Genomic DNA, 21,267 nt, shown 5'->3' with positions numbered 1-21,267 from the left:
TTAACTACTTATGAAGTAACTCTATTCTTACACAGAGCTCTTTTTCAGAGGAAGGAGTAACTGTGGCAGCAAAAACTATGGGGGAAAGAAACAGAACAATGACAATTCCATCACAGAAATTTAACCAAGAGTACCTGGGAAAGAAAATGCTTGTGTATCTCCTTCAGATAAAACGGTCCCCACAACCAGAAAGAGCACTGATTTCTGACACCCTAACCTTGAAACTCTCTTGGAAAGACACTGTACAGCACTGGACCCAGGCACGTGCTACCACCATTCAAGTGAAGGCACAGATAACAGACCTGGAAATGCTGACCTGTCACCACCCTCTTCCATGTTTATTCCAAAAGAGGCATCACCATTATATGAGTGAAACAAAATCTGCAAATGTAGGATCTGTGACAAAGCCAAGCACAAATACAGATTTTAAAATCTGTAAATTGCCATTTCTGCTTAGACTGAAGACTTAGTATTTAATTCTACCCACAATTAGTCATGTTTGGAGGCTGTTCTTAAAACACCAGCCTAGTGGACAGCCATGTGTCTTTTTTCACAGGTAACTAAGCATGATTGTTAATTTGATGGGGTTTAGAATTCACTGTGAAAACAAGCCTCTGGCATGCCTGTGAGGGAGTTTTTAGACTGGTTAACTGAATGGGAAGATCCCCAGTTGTGGGTGGAGATCTCAGGCTGAATGAAAAAGAGAAAGCTGGCCACCAGCATTTATCATTCTGCTGCACGAACAGGACCGACTGCCTTGCGCTCCTGCCACCGTGATCTCCATCAGGATAGATGGTCCCTCCAAACTGTGAGTCAAAACAACTCCTCTTTCCTTAAGTCACTTTAGCCAGGGATTTTATTGTAGTAAGAACCAAAGTTATAAATGCATTTCCAAGATTTCTTCAAATCAGACTTAAGTCTTATTAAGTGTGTTAGACCAAATCAAACTAGTTTCAATTCAGTTTTCATATAATGAGTGACATACAATTTTACTCCATGTTGCACAGCAAAAGTGCTAATTTAGGAGAACTGGCTCAGTAGTTAAGGGCACTTGTTGCTTTTGCAAAGGACCAGGGTTCTGCTCCCAGCATCCACATGGTTGTTCACAACTACCCGTATCTCCAGTTCCAGGGAATACAATGGGCACTTCTGACCTCCATGGGCACCAGGCACACAGGTGGTATACATGCATACATGGAATGGGTGGAGCAAAACACTCATACACATACAATGAAAACCTAACCTAAGCTCACCTACATAAAAGACCATGATATTTTATGTTTACCATAGTATTCTGAGAAGACAGTCAATCCTATGAACAAATAGACACCACCACTGACTTGTTGATACACAAACTCTTTGTTGTGAGAAGTCCTGACTTAACATCTCTAGGAGCATATTGAAGAACTAATTGTGTTCTGTGGAAAGAGGTCATGGGAACTGGCCCACGGAAACACAGCACTCAGGAAGATGAGACCAGGCAGTTACAGCATCTTTGTATGTTTATTATATGTAAGAACTGTGAGCTCAGCGTTTACCTGGACAAAGAGGTAGATTAGGAGGCAGCACAGTGCTCTCAATGGACTCTCAACGGCCTGCAGCTCTTCTCTTGAGGAGGAGAGGTTGAAGCAGGCCAGCAATGTGTCCAGGCGCCGGGCCTGTGCTGCTGGCTCTTGACTCAGCCACAAAACTTCCAAACTAGGTGTTCCCCCTTAAAAAAAGAAATTCATATAGCATGATCACAATAGACTTTTGGAAGTACAATGAGGAATGATTCACCTCTCCTCTATTGGATTTACTTGGGGCATTAAGGCTTAAGAGAACCAGAGGGCAAAAGTGAGTACAGCTTCCTGGTTTCAAGAAAACAAACCCACAGGGCAGCACATGCCCCACTGACCTATCCTTTTCAATAACTAGGTTTGTAGGGAAAATGGGGCTTTCACGTATATTCATGCTGTGCACCCTACAGTTAGGAATGCTTTTCAGAAAAGACAACCTTCCATTCAAGGATCTAGTAACAGGATGGCATGTGAGGAAATGCTGTCTGTCCACCCCTTTAGCCGGCTCTGACTCCTCCAAATTGGTGGTTTTCAAACTTTTATGTACAAAAGAATCAGTTGCAGAGCCTTCGTGATGCATTTTCTGGGATACACACAAACCTGCTGATTCGAGAGGTGTATGTGCCGGTGACTGTGCATCTGAACAACTGACAGCATGGGATCTATGGCCACAAACCACCAAACAAACGTTCCTAAAAGGTAATTTTTAGTGTTCCATTTCTTTATTATGCAGGTACATAGAAATAATTGCATGCACGAGAGAGAGAGAGAGAGAGAGAGAGAGAGAGAGAGAGAGAGAGAGAGAGAAGAGGAGAGGAGAGGAGAGGAGAGGAGAGGAGAGAGGAGAGAGAGAGAGAGAGAGAGAGAGAGAGAGAGAGAGAGAGAGAGAGAGAGAGAGATCTTTACTTGTTAACTTGACAAGGACACATTGCCGTGAATACTGGTGACAAACAGTGGCAACTCTACACAAACATGAAGGTGCTGGTCTAAGAACGACGATGGCAGCACCTCTCCGGGCAGCTGTGGCTCTCTGCTGGGCACTGATTGAAAGCCCATGCCAAAAGTCCAGGGCAACTAGGGTGGAATGTCTCACACGATCACCATGAAAACAAAGCGGCTAACCAAATGGTATCAGAAGCCAGTGACTCAAAGGAAATTCTTGTTCCTCCTTTGTTTCAAACACTGTCACTCACTCTTCCCAGTAGTGAATTTCCCACCATCAGGAGCAAAACAGTGCAGCAAGTCACCTGCAGTCCTGAAAAGGCTAAAGTGTTTCATTTACCAAAAGCATTTTTTTTTTGTTATTATTTTAGGAAGAAGAACATTTTCTTTGAGAGAAAGAAATGTAATTGTCACCTAAGAGACTGGTACTTACGTGATCACATTCCAAGGTCACAAAGGGTGTCTGGGGATCTGATGGAAATGGTTCCCAATCTTTATGATGGTCTGCCTCAGAACTAATAAGTTTTGTTTTAAATGGTTGAAAGGAGATAGAAAGAAACGGCTCTTTCCTAGCACAAGCGACTATAAAGTCCCAATGTCAATTCAAAGTTGGTCAAGTTTCACTGGAAAGGTGCTGGGCTCACTTGTGCGCACACTATCTGGGATTTCTTCCAGTTTGATGACAGGTTACAAGTAACAGAAAGTCACAGGGCCCACAAAGCCTACCACGTTTACTACGAGACACCAGAAACAAAAGGCTTACTAACCTCTGATATAAAGAAAATAATGAATTTCTTTTTTCTTTTTTTTTTTTTTGGTTTTTCAAGACAGGGTTTCTCTATGTAGCTTTGCGCCTCTCCTGGAACTCACTCTGTAGCCCAGGCTGGCCTCGAACTCACAGAGATCCGCCTGGCTCTGCCTCCCGAGTGCTGGGATTAAAGGCATGCGCCACCACTGCACTGCGAAATAATGAATTTCTACCACTATATTTATTTCAAATGTTAAAGTATTCAGAGATTTTTTTTTACTATAAAAGTCAAATGTTGCAAATTTTTTAAAAAATAAAAAAAGTAAGAAAACAAAATAACCTGCACTTTCCCCACCCAGACACTATATTATTTTAGAACACAGGGGTAGAATGGTATGAAGACTGTGACCAGTCCCACCAGAGCACCAGAGTGAGGACTGAAGTGTTCACCTGCTGTTCAGGACAGTAAAGATTTCTTTACAAAAATGATATCTGGATATATAAAAGTTTAACATTAAAAAATTGGAGATTTGTGAAATATACCCATAATTATAGTCACTGAAGTGATGAATGAGGGACTCCCTGACTGAACAAGTAGTGACATTATTCACTCATGGCCCTCATTTGTTCAGGGACTCAAGTCCAAGAGATAGCTTTAGATACTGAGTTGAAAATTTTAAGCATCTGTCCAACAAAAGACAATGTCCTGGGGGTACTCCATGTGTGAGAGTTCTGACATAGCATCTATGAGGGCCTATGTCTGATCCCCAACTACCAAAGAAAATCAAAACAAGTCAACTATTATTTTTTTCATTTCTTGTCCCAGAAGTTTCTGATCGCTCCTATGTACTGATGTCTATAATCACAGGTACCCTGTCAGCTTATATGGAGATCCATATAAATGATGGCCAACTACTGCCTTGGAAGAACCTGCAGTAAAAAGATTATGCATCAAGTGCAGTGGGACACGCCTTTAATCTCAGCACTCGGGAGGCAGAGTAAGGTGTATCTCTGTGAGTTCGAGGCCAGCCTGGTCTACAGAGCAAGTTCCAAGACAGCCAGGGCTATATAGAGAGATCCTGTCTCAAGAAAGAAAAAAGATCATGCAAGCAAACAGAAATTTAAGAATGCAAAGACTAGGGGTGGTATTTAGCTTTCTGGCAGCTTAGCATGCAGAAGCCCCTGGGTTTAAATCCCAGCTCTGCAAAAGAAATGTAAAGATTTTACCACAAAATCACTGAAGGTCAAATGGAAAAACCAGAGAACTGAGGAAGGGTTCTCAGGAGGCTTTCATGAAGGAGGGGCAGGCACATGTGTTCTGAGTGCTGTTGGAAGAATGCTTCTGGAATTGCAAGCAGGCAGCAATGAGCACATGCCAAGATCCTCTTCCTTTCACCCCATCCAAGCAAATCTCAAGTGCAGCACAGCTGAGAGCCACTGGCACAGGCAGTGAGGTTTTACTTGGTGCTCCCTCTGCTCACACACAAGTCCAATATCACATGAGCTACGTGGCAGGGCAGCCAGAAGAACAAGAGTGATTTCAGCTCAGTTTCAGAGGAGTCACTGCACCACAGTGATGGCGGCAGGAGCCGCAGCTACTCACACTGCCACCCATAAACTGTAGGCATGGGCTGTAATCCAAAGCAGGTAAGGCTCACTATGAGTGACCCACTGCTCCAGGCAGACCCTACTTCCTAAAGCAGCCACAGCCTTTACCATAGCACCACTATCCAAGGACCAACTGTTGGAAATAGGAGCCTGTGGGGAATTTCGGATTAAGTCATAACAAATATAAAAACATGTAATTTGTGGAGAATGAGAAGACAGTCTTCCATGTGGCACCTGCTTCTGAATAACAAGGCACAACTGTGGGAACTGAAGGCCCAATGGGGGACAAGACAGGCCAGTGTCATCTTTCAGGAGCTCACAGCCTGGGGAGCAGTAGGAACTAACCACACGACATTAAATTAGGTGTGAGATGTGACTGAAGAAAGGAATTAGCTAGTGTGAAGAGACATTCAGAGATGGGAAATGTCTCAGGCCTTTAAGACGGAGCCTTGGAAATAAAATGGAGGTGACCACAAGGGAAGTTGTAATCACATTTGTGAAAGAGGACTCCGGCTGTAATGGGAACTGACTGGAAACATCAAAAGGAAAGGGGGGGGCAATCCTAAGAGAAGCTGAGGTGGTATTCCCTGCATTAGAAAACAGAGGCATCCATTGCAAAGTGTGGATCTGCAGTGGGGCCTCATAGGAACAGGCAGTGGTGCATATGCATGGACAGACTGCTTCTTTGGATCCTGGTCTTCAAATGCTGTGGACACCCTGGTGACCCATCAGCAATGACTAAAAACAAATGTGAAACTGGCAGGCTCCACTCTCTCCTCCCAGCCCAGTGTCTTTTTGGAAGAGTAGCAATCACAGCATGACCTGGTAACTCCGAGGGACAGTCCTGGGCCCATCCTACTGTACCCAATTAGAAAATCTTGGGAGTCAGCCAGCAATTGTGTTTTTGCATTCAAGCCAGGAGATTCTAATACTTGCAAAGTCCCTATATCACCCAGCATCCTTTACATCCTTTACCATTTACAGGCTAAGGTATATTTACCAGTAATAAGAAACTGGCTCTTGAGAAGCCTGGAAATTAAGAGATTACAGAGAGCCACCAGAATGAAAAACCATACCTCAAATCTCTCTTTTAAAATAAAAAAAAATATGTATGTATGTGTGTGTGTGTGTGCGCTTGTGTGATGTGCATGGAGGAGCTCATCAGATTCCCTGGAACTAAAGTTATAGACTGTTGTGAGCTGTCATGTAGGTGCTGGGGTCCAAAGCCAGGTCCTCTGCAAGAGTGCTCTTAACTGCCAGGCCAGTGTACATTTAACATGGTTTGGTGGAGAGTTCTTTGGCCTATGTCTTTTCCAGTTTGGCAATGGAAAGACAGATTCTTGGACCTAGGATGTTGCCTCTCAGCCGATCTTATTAGATGTGTCATTGTAATCAGTCCTGATAGCTTCTACTAGCATAGCCAGAGTTACTTTGCCTTCAGAGTTAACTTGTGTGAAGGCAATGATGGTGCATGTCTTCCTGTGACCAGTGCCCCAGTCTGGCTTCCTCCTTGATGATCCAGTAGGGGACACCATCTTGCAACACAGAACAGGAGACCACCAACTCAATGGGGTCTACATCATGGGTGATCACTGCCGGCTGAGACTTCCTGTTCCCCACCAAGGAATGATGGTACTGACCTCTACTCAAAGGACAGGTGGTCTCTCAGTGGGGTTGTCCCCTTAGCCAGCAGCTTTCTTTTCAGCATGAGCCAATCAACTCTTCTGTTTTTTTTTTTTGTTTTGTTTTTGTTTTTGTTAAGTCTTTGGTCTGTATTGTGGGCCTGGTGAACTGGTTAATTGCAGGAGGTACTTTCAGCCACTTATAGCCCTTTGTTGCTGCAGCTGAATGGATTGGGGTGAGCTCTCTTTGGGGCTAGATGTCTTACCTAAGGCCAAAGTTTTTGGGCCTTTTTCAAACAGGATTCACCATCCTTTTGGGCTCTTGCTTCTTCACAGCAGAGGCTGCTGGGGCCTCCTTCTTCCCCTCACAATGCCTTAATGTCAGAGAAATTCATTTCCAAATGAAATCAATAATTTGTTTAGTCATGGAACACCAAATGCCCATGTCCATGGAATGTAGGAGAAAGCATCTTTGTGGCGTTTTGGAGAAGCTGTGGTCTTCTATGACACATTTGTCTCCAGGCATCATAAATGAACATTTCAGAACATGTGACCCTCTGATGCATCTACACAAAGGCTTTTGTTACAGGACTTTTCTCTTCCTTCTCCCATAGGTCTCCAATATTATCTTTACCAGTGCTGGGTAGGGTATGTTTTGAAGGATGCCTGGATTAATTCTTTTTAATAGTAAGCTCTAAGAAAAATGACTAACTGGTTGCTGAGACTGCCTAAAAATAGAGATTTTTTTTTTTTAGTTAAATAACTATACTGTATAAAAAGTATGTTTTAAAAAAATTGCCTTTATATATATATGTATGTATTTTTGTTAGGTAATATTATTTTCCTTCTTGGATCTCTGAGGGAGTTGAAGATTAGTTAGTTATAGTTGAAGACTAGTTAGGATAGAACGTGAATTAGGTACATTTTGGACTTACCAAAATAGGATAGATAATGGAATTATTTTCTCTGAATTTGTCAAATACAAATGGACTAGACATTGTTTAGGTATTTATTACTTGTATATATTGTATATAGTTATTGTACTTTTGTATATAGTTTTTCTTATATTAGTTATAACCTTTTTCCTTTTTTCTTTTTATTAAAATAGAAAAGGGGAAATATGGTGGTATTTTATTTGTACTGAAATGTGATTTTAATTGTATGTTAATAAATAAAGTTGCCCAGGGGTCAGAGCTTTTAGAGCCATAGCAAAAGCTGGGCGGTGGTGGTGCACGCCTTTAATCCCAGAACTTGGTAGGCAGAACTAGGTAGATCTCTGTGTGTTCAAGGATACAGCCAACAGACAGTGACGAGGCAGTCATGTGGTTGGGTTTACAACCAATGAGAAGGCAGAACAGAAAGTCTATATAAAGACAAACACGCAGAAAGTAGGTCTCTCTTGGCTGAAGAGGCTAGCTGCAGCAGATGGGTAAGGCTCTTAGCTCTGATCTCTTGGCTTTCTTCTTTGCATTGGTTCTGTGTTTCTTATTTAATAAGATGGTTGGTTACACCTACACTCAACAAAAAGTATGTTTAACAGAATTATAACATGATCAGCTCAGGAGATCAGCTAGCATAGGAAAGAACTATATACATACACTCTCATCCACAATTCAACATGCATGTGCAGGCACAATCACAAATACAGACACATGCATGCATAAACATGCACGCGCGCACACACACACACACACACACACACACACACACACACACTTCTGTAACATGAATTGCTAAATGGTTTTATTAATAAAAAAAACCCAGAGCCAGATATTGGGGTGAAAGCTGAAAGATCAGAGAGCAAGCCAGCCACGTCTTACCACTAGGAAATCCTCAGCTCAAGAGAGCTACTTCCTATATACTCACACCTATATACCTTTCTGTGCCCTGCCGTCTTACTTCCTCTCTCCACCTAGCTACATCATTTCCTCTTTCTGCACAGCTCTATCACTTCCTGTCTGTCTGTACAGACCTCCAGACATCTATGGTTAACTAGTACTGGGACTAAAGGCGTGTGCCACCATGCCTGGCTCTATTCCCAGTGTGGCCTTGAACTCACATAGATCTGGATGAATCTCTGTCTCCCGAATGCTAGGATTAAAGGCATGTGCCACCACTGCCTGGCCTCTATGTTTAATATAGTGGCTGGCTTTGCCCTCTGATCCCCAGGCAAGCTTTATTTGTTAGAGCACAGTTAAATATATATATATATATATATATATATATATATATATATATATATATATATATATTTTAGTTTTTTTGAGACAGGGTTTCTCTGTGTAGCTTTGCTTCTTTCCTGGAACTCACTCTGTAGCCCAGGTTGGCCTCGAACTCTTATGTATCCTAAAATGTAGGGGGGCCCTAAAAATAAGCATTCATAGTGGTGTCTATGTAGAAGATGATTAGCTAGGGTGTTTGGTTTTTCGAGACAGGGTTTCTCTGTGTAGCTTTGTGCCTTTCCTGGAACTTGCTCTGTAACCCAGGCTGGCCTCGAACTCACAGAGATCCTCCTGCCTCTGCCTCCCCAGTGCTGGGATTAAAGGCGTGCGTCACCACTGCCCAGCCCATAATTTTTTTTTATTTTAGACAAAAAAAGGGGAAATGTGGTGATATTTTATTTGTGCTCTAACACACTTTCATTCACATGCACTCAGACTCATATTGATACACACAAGCAGATACACTATCAGATATACATTCTCTCTCAATTGACACATTCACACACATAGTCTCATCTAGAGTCTGGGCTAAAACAAACCATTGAGGAGCGGATGGAACCCCTACATTTCATGTACAAGGAAAGGGGAGCTGAGGTATTTACAGCTAGAATCCAGAGGCCAGAATGTGCACTCTTGTCTCCAGACCACAGTGAGTGAACATAAGCTTCAAAACCTAATTGCAAATGTGGTAAAGGTCTATGTGAACAGGTAGGATAGTCTAGGCTTTAGGGAGGATGGAGTCCCCAAAGCCAAGCAAGGGGAGGCCACTTCTGAAAACTGCAAGACACATTTGGGGGACTACAGTGGGGTTCCCCAAATAAGTATAAATAATACCAAGTTTGTGTTTTCACAGCTATAAACATAAACGAATGAATAAGATACAACGGATAAACATATAAAGATGTGAAGTCAGTACCTGCATGTACTCTTCATATGGAAATAAGCAAATTAAATGCTAGGGATTTTTATTTATCTTAAAAGGGTTTCTCGTTATCTATTTCTAAAGTGAGAAATACAACTAAAATAAAACAAACAAACAAACAAAAACCTCCAACATATATAGAACTGTCTGGCTTGTGTCCACTCAGGATAAGAAATGTGAAGCTATCAGTTAAAGAAAAACCCCGAATGCTCATATACAAGTGAATCTTATCTGGATATACTTTAATTGGCTATTTCTCATAATAAAAAAATTCTTCATATATAAATGAAGTAGATTGCATTAGAATACTAAATTCTGTCCACACATGGCTAAGCTATCTGCTTTCATGTTTGCTGCTACCCTGTTTCTATCTAGTGCATTCAAAACAGCCACAGTGGTTCCTGAAAGGTGTATGGTGTAGACTGCAACTGCTATTCTGTAATACGTATTCGTGACAGTCACTTGACAGCTCTGCTGTTTTTATAGGTGGTCCACAAAGCTGCATCAACAGATGACTTCCCACTCAGCTGCACATGTTCAGGACACAGAAATTGTTCCTGATCTATGTATATCGTCAGGATAGGAGGAGCTAAAACAAGAAAGCAGGAACAGAATGGGTCAAATACAGTAGTACCCTTTTTCAAGAAATGTAAGGCTTTACCTTCATTATTCTGTAAGAGTCTTCTAAGATATTCTGTTGTAAGCCTGTGATAAGTCAGATGCCCTTATGTTGTCAGAAAACACTGTTTACTTACATGCTGGACAACACTTAAGTTATTCAAGAGAACCAACCAAGCAATCAGTGCATTCAGTCAGCTTCCCTGGGCTTCTGCAGTAAAGATTTACTCATAATGACTCAAAAACAACACTGGGAAGAAATCACCTATTTTCATCCAAAGGACGTCTAGTTCTGCAGACAGGACACGAGACCATAAATGAGGTGGGGATGGAGGAATACATGCATTTCTCAAGCCAGAGAGCAAAACTAAATCCCTTCCTGTGTTACAAAACACCATCTTTCACAATGCATTGCCAAGTGGAATATTGTGCATACACATGCAAGCATGACAACACGGGAACACGAGATGGGGGTGGGGGTGGGGGGGTGGGGAGGTGGGAGGGTAGTAGGGGGGGGTGGGGAGGATATGACTATCAATGAGCTCTCTGAATACAGCCGTCCAGTACCTTTGACCACTTGAGCTGCTATAACAAAATGCCACACACTGGGCAGGTCATAGCAGCAGAGCCTTTCCTCAAGACTGGAGGCTGGAAGTCTTAGACCAGGGACTTGTGTCTAGTGAGGGCCTATTTCCTGGTGTACAGATACTGTGTCCTCATGGGGGAAAGAGCAGGACAATTTCCTCTGGTGTCCTTTTATAAGGGCACAGCTCCCACCTAACTGTCAACCACTTTCCAAAGGTCCCTTGGCTGTCGAAAACCATCCTATTCCCGACTGCTTCCAATACGTAAGTTTGGAGGACATATTTAGAACAAGGCAAGCAGGACCATGTCTTCTTTTACTGTTTCCTTGTTGACCAACTTTTAACTCCTTCCCCTTCTTCCTCCCCTCCCCCCTTTTCTAAACTACCTCCTGCTTTTTTTTTTTTTTTTTTCTTTTTCCTTTTTGAGATATTGTCTCACTGTGCAGCCCAAGCTGGCCTTGAATCTGGACCCTTCCTCTTCTCGAGTACTGAGGCTAAGATGGGCATGTGCCACTACATCCAACTCTCCTTCCTAATTTTTAAGGAAGCTCTTTTTATTTTTTTTCTGCAATCCTCTATCCCCGTGTACTTTGTTGAAAATATTGGTTTCTTTTTTATTCTACTTGTCAAACAAGCAAACATCACTGTTAGAGGAAAAGGCCTTAATGAACTACAGAAATGATCCCTGGAATTATAGTCTCGGGAAAGGCCTTTAAAAAGAGAAAGAACAGAGAAGGCTCACTGAAAAGTGAAGCATTATGAGGCAGCCAATGAAAGCTACCTTTAAAGAAAAGAAAAACTAATATCTGAGATGGGGACAAGGCTGAAGCAAAGCCTTTCTAAGTCTCCCCTGATGACCAGAGAGGAGGATGACTGACAGGATCTCCCTGTCTGTGTCACATGCTTTGAGAATGAGAATGCCTTCAAAGGCATATCCCAGGTACCCACCTCCCCCAACTAGGCCCACCTCCTAAGTTCCCAATAATACCATCAAATTATGACTCCATCAATGGACGGAGCCATTGATTAGGTCAGCGCCTTCAAGATCCAGTCACAAAAAGCCTACCAGGTGGCTGGAGAGAGAGCTGAGTAGGTAAAATACCTATACAAGCATGAGGCCCTGATTTCAATCCTCCAGAATCCACACACACAAAAAATAGCCAAGTGCAATGCTATGCATCTGCAATACCAGAGCTGGCAGGTATAAACAGGCTGTCTCTGTGGCTCACTGGTCAGCAAGTCTAGTCAAACCAAGGAGTTCCAAGTTCAGTGAGAGACTATCTTTAAAAAATAGAATCAAAATGGAATGAAGATTCTCAGTGCTGACCTCTATCCACACCCCTCACCCCCACAAAGCCTAACAGTTACCAACTCTATCACTGGAGTCTTTCAGGGGATAGGAATTAAAACTAGTATCAGTTAACATGTAATTCTGCAACACAGACATTCATATAGTGTGTTCTTTCTTGAGCTGACACCTTAAGACGGATAGCTTAAGACTGTACTGTTGTGGAATAGAATATTTGTTTAACTATGTGTTGGTGTTTCACCTTGCTTGCCTAAGGAACCTGACTGGTTTAATCAAAAGATGTGTTGGTGTTTCACCTTGCTTGCCTAAGGAACCTGACTGGTCTAATCAAAAGATGTGTTGGTGTTTCACCTTGCTTGCCTAAGGAACCTGACTGGTCTAATCAAAAGCTAAATGATCAATAGCTAGGCAGATGAGAGACAGGCAGGGCTGGTGAGCAGAGTAGGAGAGCTGGCCAGCCAGCCCAGCCAGAGGCCAGCCAGCCAGCCAGACCCAGAGGAAGCAGGAAAGCAGGACATACAAAATGAAAGAAAGGTAAAAAGCCCTGAGGCAAAATGTAGATGAACAGAAACAGGTTAAATTAACTTATAAGAGCTAGTGGGACAAGCCTAAGCTAAGGCTGAGCTTTGATAATTAATAAGAAGTCTCTGTCTCATTATTTGGCAGCTGACTGGTGGCCCAAAGGAAATGTCAGCTACACTGTACATACCTTGAACAGTCATCTGCAGAGGCCTAACAAGGTCTGGCTGCTTCAGGGGGTTCCCAGGGTACACAAACCACTCCTTGACCACCGGGCCGGCGCTGGCTCCATCTGAGTAAAGACAACAGGTCAGTAGGTGCAGGAGGACCACAAAGCCCTTGCATACTCATTTGCCTCATGAATGTTTCCTTTCACCCCAGGGATGAAAGTGATTGTGTCACCAACAGCTATTACGTTTCTTCAGTCTAACGGTGACCCATCCATTCCTTTCACACTGCTTTGCTAAAAAGGAGAAAACAACAAAAACAGAAAAACCTGAGCCAACTGAAAGTTTACAATAATTACTCACCAAACATACAGAAGAACTTTTATTTTGAAAAGTCTAATGTAGGTTTTGAATGTGACTTCAAATATTGAGTTCAAGGCCAGAAGGAGGGGGCTGGGGAGACAGGCTGGTGGTTAAAAGCACTTGTTCTTACAGAAGAGCTGAGTTCAGTTCCCAGCACTCACATGGCTACTCTCAAGCCATAACTCCATTTTCAGGGATCTGACACCCGCTTCTGACCTCCAGATACCAGGCACACACAGTGCAAAGATAGATATACATGCAAACAAAACACTCCAACACATAAAAAAAATTTAAAGACCAAAAAGGACTCTCATAATATTGCAGTTCTTACTAAACACTTTCACAACAGTGGCACAGTAGAGAGGTAAGTGGGAAGGCAGGGTAGGTTGTGTCACACACTACCCTGGGAACAGACGTTCACACCATGGATCCACTCTTGAACTGACTTCCTACACTGAAGAGATCAAGGCTGCCTGTACCTAATCTCATCTCAGTTCAGGGACTGATCTTCATCGGTGATACCTACCCTCTACCTCTCTCCCAGCAGTGCATTTACACTGTGAAAATTTTTTTCTATTTAACCAGTACTTGTTTTTCCTAGGACTATCTAAATATGTGTGTTTATATTTCTGGTTTCTTGCCTAAAAACCCTTGTGTGGACTACTTGTACACATTTATAAAGTGCTGTTTGGCCTCTTCTCACAGGCAGGGAGAAGAGATACTGATTTCAACTACCTGGGATGAGGCTGGTATTGGGCAAGCAAAGAGAAAATGGAATAGCCAAGTTGATTCTAACCTCAGCACTCACACACTCCAATCTGGTAACAATCCTGCAGGCTTATTTGTCAGGACAGGGTCTTACCCTTGTGTTTTGTTTTGTTTTGTTTGTTTGTTGAGACAGGGTCTCTCTATGTAGGCCTCAAACTCAAAGACATCTTCCTGCCTCTGTCTCATAAGCGCTGGGACTAAAGGTGTGTGCCACCATGCCCAGCTTGTTGGTTTTTTAATATAAGATTTCATTTGACAGCCCAGGCTGTCTGGAATTTGTGGTAATTCTCCTACCCCTGTTTCCCCAAGTGGCTTCCTCTAGCCCGTGTATGGGGGTCGGTGAACACACTGGTGTGTTTGAATGCAAGTGTGTGAAGCTCAGAGGAAAACCTCACATGTCGGATGTCGGCCCTTGCTTTCTGCCTTGTTTGACACAGTCTCTGCTGTTTTCACTGGGTAGTGAGAGCTGGCCCAGGAGCTCCAGATTGTCCTGTCTTGCCCTCCCATCTCCTGCCAGGAGCACTGGAATAACAGACACTTGTGCTACATGTCTGGCTTTTCCATGAGTTCTGGGGACTCAAGCTCAGGTCCTCCCACTTCTGGGATAAGCACTCTTACCCACTGAATCATCTCCACAGGCCTCCCCCAACTTTAAAAAAAAAATCTTTGTTCTTATAGTTCTATATTTTTATATTATTGGTTTAATTCATAATTGTGTAAGCTTTGGTTCTTACATTATTTTAACTGATCCTTAAGAACATGTTTGGGACTCTGAAAGACTGAAGGCTCGGCTGAGGCCCTCACACAGTGCTCCCCGTTGCCTTAGAGCTGTCCTCAGAATGCCAGCAGAAACTAGAACCAACCAAACATCCAAAGCTGAGGGCTGACAATGTTTCTCCAACACCGTCAACTAATGGGATTACAGGTGTAGAGTAGGAGCTCTCCCTGCAGCACCGACTGCTCAATGAAAACAAACAAACAAAAACTGGAAACAGTAAGAGATTTCTGAACACTTCTCCTAGGTTTTTTTAAACTGTGATAAAATTCCTGGAGAAAAGTGACTTGAGGGAAGGGTTTATTTATTCTGGTTCATAGCGTGCAATCCCATAAGGACAGGGAAATCATGGCCACAGGAGCTTGAAGCAGCCATAGTCAGAGAGTGGAGGCTGATAATGAACGCTATTGCTCAGCCCCTTTTCACCACTGCATATAGTCCAGGATCCCCTGTCCAGGGAACAGTCCCACCCACAGTCCACAGTCTTCCTACATCGACCACAGTAATCAAGATCATCCCACAGGCATGGTCAGGGTCTTGTCTCCGAGGTGATTCTAGATTCTGTTGACAATTAACACTAACCACCATTCACTCAAGGACCAAAAATTAATTCAAAACCAAATGTATAATAAATCTGAGGTGTTTCTGGCAGCATTCCCATGTTGCACAGTACAACCTCAGTGCAACCTTGAACACACAACATGTGCATTTTGTATCATACATGCCTTTATACCGTGCAATCCCAACAATACTCCTCAAAACACCTCAGCTTAGATTCAAGACTATTGTATGTTATGAACAGCAGTGTTTTCATTATGCATACAGAGTTTTCTGTACTACAGAAACACAATGGTTTAATGACGTAAAACAAAGACTTTTAACGTTTTCTTGCCGTCACTTCTCAGTATGTACATATCAAATTAGTGTGTCATTGGGGTGTCCTGTGTTAGACAAGCACATGCATCTCATCAGTGTCCACTTCTCTTTAACAAAGGTCAGATTACATGTGTGCCAAAGAAATGTTTTAAAGTAAATTCATTATTAACATCAAATCTTTCATGTGCATACATATTTTATATACCTGGAGCCATAGGAAAAATTCTCATGAAAAAGGGTCATGAGTAAAAACTGCTTAAGACATTCTGATTTATGTTATGATTATTATTAGAGAGAAAAAAAGAGGGAGAGATAACCATAGCAAAGAAAAGGTATAAAAGCAAGAATGCTCAGAGGGAGTGAGTGTTAGCCACAATGCCTTCCAATCATGTGAATACCACATAAGTACAAATAAAGCAATACCAGTCTATAGTCCCAGAGGAGGCTCCCCTCTGGGACAATTAGATGCCCTAGTGTTCCCAGGAGGCCAGGATCCAAAGGCAGTCATGAGGGGTGCTAAACACTCCAAACACAATTCAGTGTGTGTAGCTTCAGATCCTCCGGCAAAAGGCTATGCAAGTGTAAGCTGAGCTCCAGTGCTAGACCCTCACCCTCCAATCTGCATGGTACATGGATGGGATCTTCCGGATAGGCAAATTAACATGGCCATTGCTGCTCACCTAATGATACTGAGAATCCAAATCTCCCATCTGAGCAAGCCATTAACCACTATGGCTACTGTCTCTAAGAAATGCTTACTGAATACCAACACCCCAGGAAAGATTAAGTTTAAACATACATTCAAAGCATACACAGAAATCACTTGATTCACACCAGAGCAAAACAAGTCACTATAATATTACTTTGGCCATGGACATTAGACAAATAAGCACACAAATAACCAGGCAGGTGCCACTGTGGTGAGTCTGAGTGAAAGCCGTCACATGGTTAGAGAGCAGCTGACTTCTAGAGAAAAAAAGGAAAGGACCCATGCTGTAAACAGAACTGACCAGGCCCTTGCTTTGTACCCCACCTTTAAATTATGACAGGTTTATTTTCTTGAAGAAATAATAACAATACTGTTACCTCAAAATAATGTTCGGACAAATAGACATAGACACCCTTTTGTGAGTTATAAAAACCCGGGTGTTTAAGAACCTCTCATTTTTACTGCTCTGGTCATCCATGCTCCTCAACTACTCTTTTGCTATGTTCACAATATAAAACGCTTTAGGAAACATATAAACATATCATAAAAATGCTAAAGGACATCTGTTTATATTTTTAAATTATTAGATTTTATACAATTGTTTTATGAAAATCTTACTTTGAGGGATATGAAGATAGTACCCAAAAAACACACCATACATGACTACAGCAGGAAAGAGTTTTCAGTTTTTAAAAAGCACAAATAGTTTTAAGACATAAAAATATGACATTTCATAGTGACAGTGCAATCCTCATTAATGATTCTGACCAGTTATGCTAATTAGATGGTAATATCTTGTGGCATTAATCTTTAATAGCATTCTTAAGTACAGATTTTACAGACAAAACAAAACCTGTTGTCTGCTTGTCCTTTGAGAATGCACTCTCCTACATTTCTCAGAACCCAACTCCAAACAGAATCATTGCTAAAAGAGACCAACTGGCTCTCACCTTTCCAGTCCCCAAGTAAAAGCCAGTACACACGCTGCCGGACTGGGCGGTAGATGAAGGCTTGGCTGGGTAGAGCTTGGTCCAGCTCATCCTCCAGGGTGTTGCTGCACTCAATCTCTCCACTGCTCATAATGTTGTACACTAGGTAGCTTTCTGAGTGGACATGACTCATCTTGGCAACCTGCTCAAGGATTCAGATGCAACAGATTTCTCCTTGAAAACAAACTTGAGTTTCAGACAGAAACAGTCAATACCACTTATCAGTTTAATCTAAGATATTCAAATGAGAAACTGTCATTCAAACACATCAAGTGGTATTTATGTTTTTTTTTTTCTTTTGGACTAACAAGTTCAAACTTTGTTTGTATTACCCTTCTCCTGTGGCCTCCAATCTACCAATTTTACACTTACTGTGCAGTATCTCCACTGACCCCTACCCCCCCGCCACCCTCCAAGACAGGGTTTCTCTGTGTAACAGCCCTGGTTGTCCTGGAACTCACTTTGTAGATCAGGCTGGCCTTGAACTCATAGAGATCCACCTGCCTCTGCCTCCTGAGTGCTGGGATTAAAGGTGCATACCTTCACGCCCAGCTCTTAGTATCTTATTATTATGTCTACTCAAGGCCTCCCAATAAACACACTTCTGTTTTCCATTAGGGTTGGTACAAAGGGCTCCCAACTGAGTCCCCAGCAGAGCTTCTCCCCATACCAACTGCTCATTCATATGACCACCATATTGTCTTCTCAGAAACAGATAAATCTGTTTCCCTGTGTAAGACATCCAAATGGCTACCACAAACTTCACCATGACATTTAGTCCCAGTAGGTCTCAAATCTCCTTTATCTCTCTGTATACCATTTTGCTCTCACAGAAACTGCTATGCTCATCTCAGGGGACATCACTGTCTCCAAGCAGTAGTTCTCTTCCACTTAGTGCTCTGGAAGCACGAATCCCACCTGTCTGCCCACCACGGCTTCCTAATCTCCCGCTTCCTAACCATCTTGGGCTCACCTCAATCATGTCCTACCTTCTCTACAAACCTATCCCAGCTTCCCAACTGGAATTAACCACCCTTTGCTCATGAGACTCAACTCTTACTTCTCATATCAAACATCTTGGTGTTAGAAGCTGTGCTGTGTTCATTTGTTTGCTCAACTTTTCTCCCTCTTTCCCTTTTTTTTCTTATGTTCCATTGCATCTGGCTTCAATAATTAGCAAAATCCATGTTCCAGCATATGTATTTGTCCTCTGCACATTACGTGGCAGACCATAAGATGTGATTTAAACTCTATTTTCTCATTAAATAAGCAATTTAGATCAAAAGGTCTATAATGACCTACATGTAGGGTTTTCCCCCCATAAAGAACACATCTCTTTATTGTGGGAATAAAGTCTATACTATGTCTACAACTTTATTCAGAATTTTAAATCCAAACTGTGTTACCAAGAGGCATTTATAATGATTTTGTTAGGATGACTTGGGCTATCAAATTTTTTGATCTAGTTTATATGCACCTAAGTAGAACTAGTTATATGGATTCATTGTTGAGACCTGAGTTTTAATCACCCTATTCATTGGTTTCTTTATAACACAAGTTTTATTTAAAAAGCCACTGATCACTGTGTGGTTTAAATGAGCAGATACCCAGAATGTGCTTAACACATCTGACAGCTTACAGTGTCAGTAAACAATAAATGTTTACTCAGGACTCCTGACATAATGTCCACTCACCGCCAGATTTCCTTAAACCAAGGCAATCCTACTACAGGTTCTAGTTGTTCTTGTTTATTTACTTGCGACTGTAATTTAATTAAAATGTTTCTCTCTTCCCTTTCCTCCCTCTAAACCCTCTCATATGGCCTCCCCACTCTTCTTCAAATATAAGGCCTCTTTTTTAATTAACTGATATTGCATGCATATATGTATTTGTATATACATATATATTCATAAAGATAACCTGTTGAGTCCATATAATGTTACTTATATGTATGTTTTCAGGGAGAACTTTTGGCACTGGACAACCAACCTTGAAAATGAGAAACACTTTCAATGTAAACTCCAATACAGATGTTCAACTTATGGATTTCATGGTGTCTTTTTTGACAAAATTACTTCTAATTAATTTTCAAGTCTGACTTTTTTGTGTTTTTGTTTTTTTGAGACAGTCTTTCTACATAGCCTTGGCTGTCCTGGAATTTACTATGTAGACCAGGCTGGCCTCGAACTCACAGAGATCCTAGGATTAAAAGCATGTGCCACCATTCCTGGCCTTTAATTCAAAGGAGTTTGTAGTTTTACAAATTTGCCTAGAAAATAATAATGAATTATATATACTTATTCTTCCAGTAAATTGTTAATTTTGGCAACTATGTATACCTTGAGATATAATGCTCTCTTCTAAAGGTATCATGTTTCCAGTTGAGTTATGTACTTGTGATTCTTAATTCAGTCATATTAATACCACCTAAGTTTTCTTTGTTTTTGCCCTGTCTTTATTTATCGTAGCTTGTCCAGTGCAATGAAAACTACATAATGTCCTGTTCAATCTGATTTCTTGACTACTGACAGAGAAGAAGCATGCGTATGTGGTTGTGGCTGTGCCTGCCAATGTTCCACATCAAGCCTTTTCACCCAAAGTTTCGTTTGGCCACATGTGGTTAAATCATGCAAACTGGAATTCTAGTTGCCTAGACTTAACTGCAAAGGCAACAAAATTAAGTTCATCAGTAAATATAACACACAATCTACTCACTGCATAGTACTTGCCTTTGCCTGTAAGGTTTTCTAGACCCCCGTCTTCCTACTGTCCCTTTGCAGACTCCAGCAAGCAGCCTACCTACACTTTTGCTGTAGCACTGTCCATAATTACCAAAATCTCCCAACTGCCAAACCCAGATGCATTTTGGCTCAAGACTTATTAAAAAAAAACTTTAATTTTTTTTATACCTCGACATATGCAGCTTACATGTTTTCACTTCCTATCTCCCTACCACCCCTGCCCAAACTCCACCCTCTCCACAAATCTCTCTTGTGCCTTTATGTGTTTTGTTTTATGACCCACCACAATTAACCAGGGCCATCTGTGACTGTGGGTTTGGAGCTAGCCATTGGAGTCTGGCAGGCTTGGCAGAGGCCAAGCCTTATTCCTTCACCCTTATAGTACTCACATTCTTTATCACTTTTTCCCTCCTGGAAGAGAATTACTTTCACCTCAGTCTCTGTCTCTCAGTGGAGTGTTTAAGCCTCCATCCTACATATTCTTCTACTGAAGGCTTCTAAGACATTTAAAAAGAGAATGGCTTCTAACTGTCTCTTTCCTACTAGGAATGGAACTTCAGGCCCATATTTCATTGTGTGTACATGTCAAAGTTGCTACACTACGTTTTTCTGCAGTAAAATTCAGTTAATCACGTTCCTGCAAATGGCCCTTAACCTCTCTCAGCTGCTGTAGCTGTACTAGGGGGAATCCCATGACAACACAAACCCGTTTACTATTAGCTCACTTCTAAAACAGGGTGCAAGCCAATCACAGTGGCACACACCTGCAGGTCTAGCACTTGGGAGGCTCAGGCAGAAAGATCGAGAATTCTAGCAGAGATAAGTCATGATCACTTCTGAACTCCAAGTTCTCTCCCATATTTCCTTTCTTTACACTGGAAACTTAAGTTCAAATCTTGACATCAATTTTTATGTTTATTTATTTTCTTGGTGCCAGGGATTGGAGCTAGGGCCTTGCTAAGCATATGATCTACTGCTGAGCAACACCCCATCTGATATCAGACCTTTACATCATGCTATTTGATCATCACAATGATGCAATCTGTTGCTCTTGTGTGTGCTCCATCACCCCCTCAGCATTTTCAACTAACCCATGCAGAGCTAGTGCTACGCCTCTAACGGCAGGGCTCCTTCGACTATTAGTTTTTAAACTAGGATGGGAAACCCCCAAACCAAAAAGCATGATGCAGCGGCTTCTCCGACTGCCATTTCCCAGTTCTAGCTCA

At 42.0% G+C, this 21,267-nt stretch overlaps 1 protein-coding gene across 3 annotated transcripts in view; it reads right to left on the bottom strand.

The window, feature by feature from the left end:
* The window catches only part of Fam120b (family with sequence similarity 120 member B), a 58,778-nt gene that overhangs the window by 27,678 nt on the left and 9,833 nt on the right, over positions 1-21,267 (bottom strand). For 2 of the 3 annotated variants that reach the window (XM_059272920.1, XM_059272919.1), the window contains exons 3-5: positions 17,262-17,442; positions 12,844-12,945; positions 1,539-1,711 (exon numbers count right to left, since the gene is read on the bottom strand). In XM_059272920.1, coding sequence (XP_059128903.1) covers positions 1,539-1,711; positions 12,844-12,945; positions 17,262-17,442 — 456 coding nt within the window. The remainder of the gene's footprint in view (positions 1-1,538; positions 1,712-12,843; positions 12,946-17,261; positions 17,443-21,267) is intronic. The other variant, XM_059272921.1, reaches the window with a different exon arrangement.

Source organism: Peromyscus eremicus, chromosome 8b, assembly GCF_949786415.1.
Source record: "Peromyscus eremicus chromosome 8b, PerEre_H2_v1, whole genome shotgun sequence".
Taxonomy (NCBI): Eukaryota; Metazoa; Chordata; class Mammalia; order Rodentia; family Cricetidae; genus Peromyscus; species Peromyscus eremicus.
This window is presented reverse-complemented; position numbering and strand designations above follow the sequence as displayed.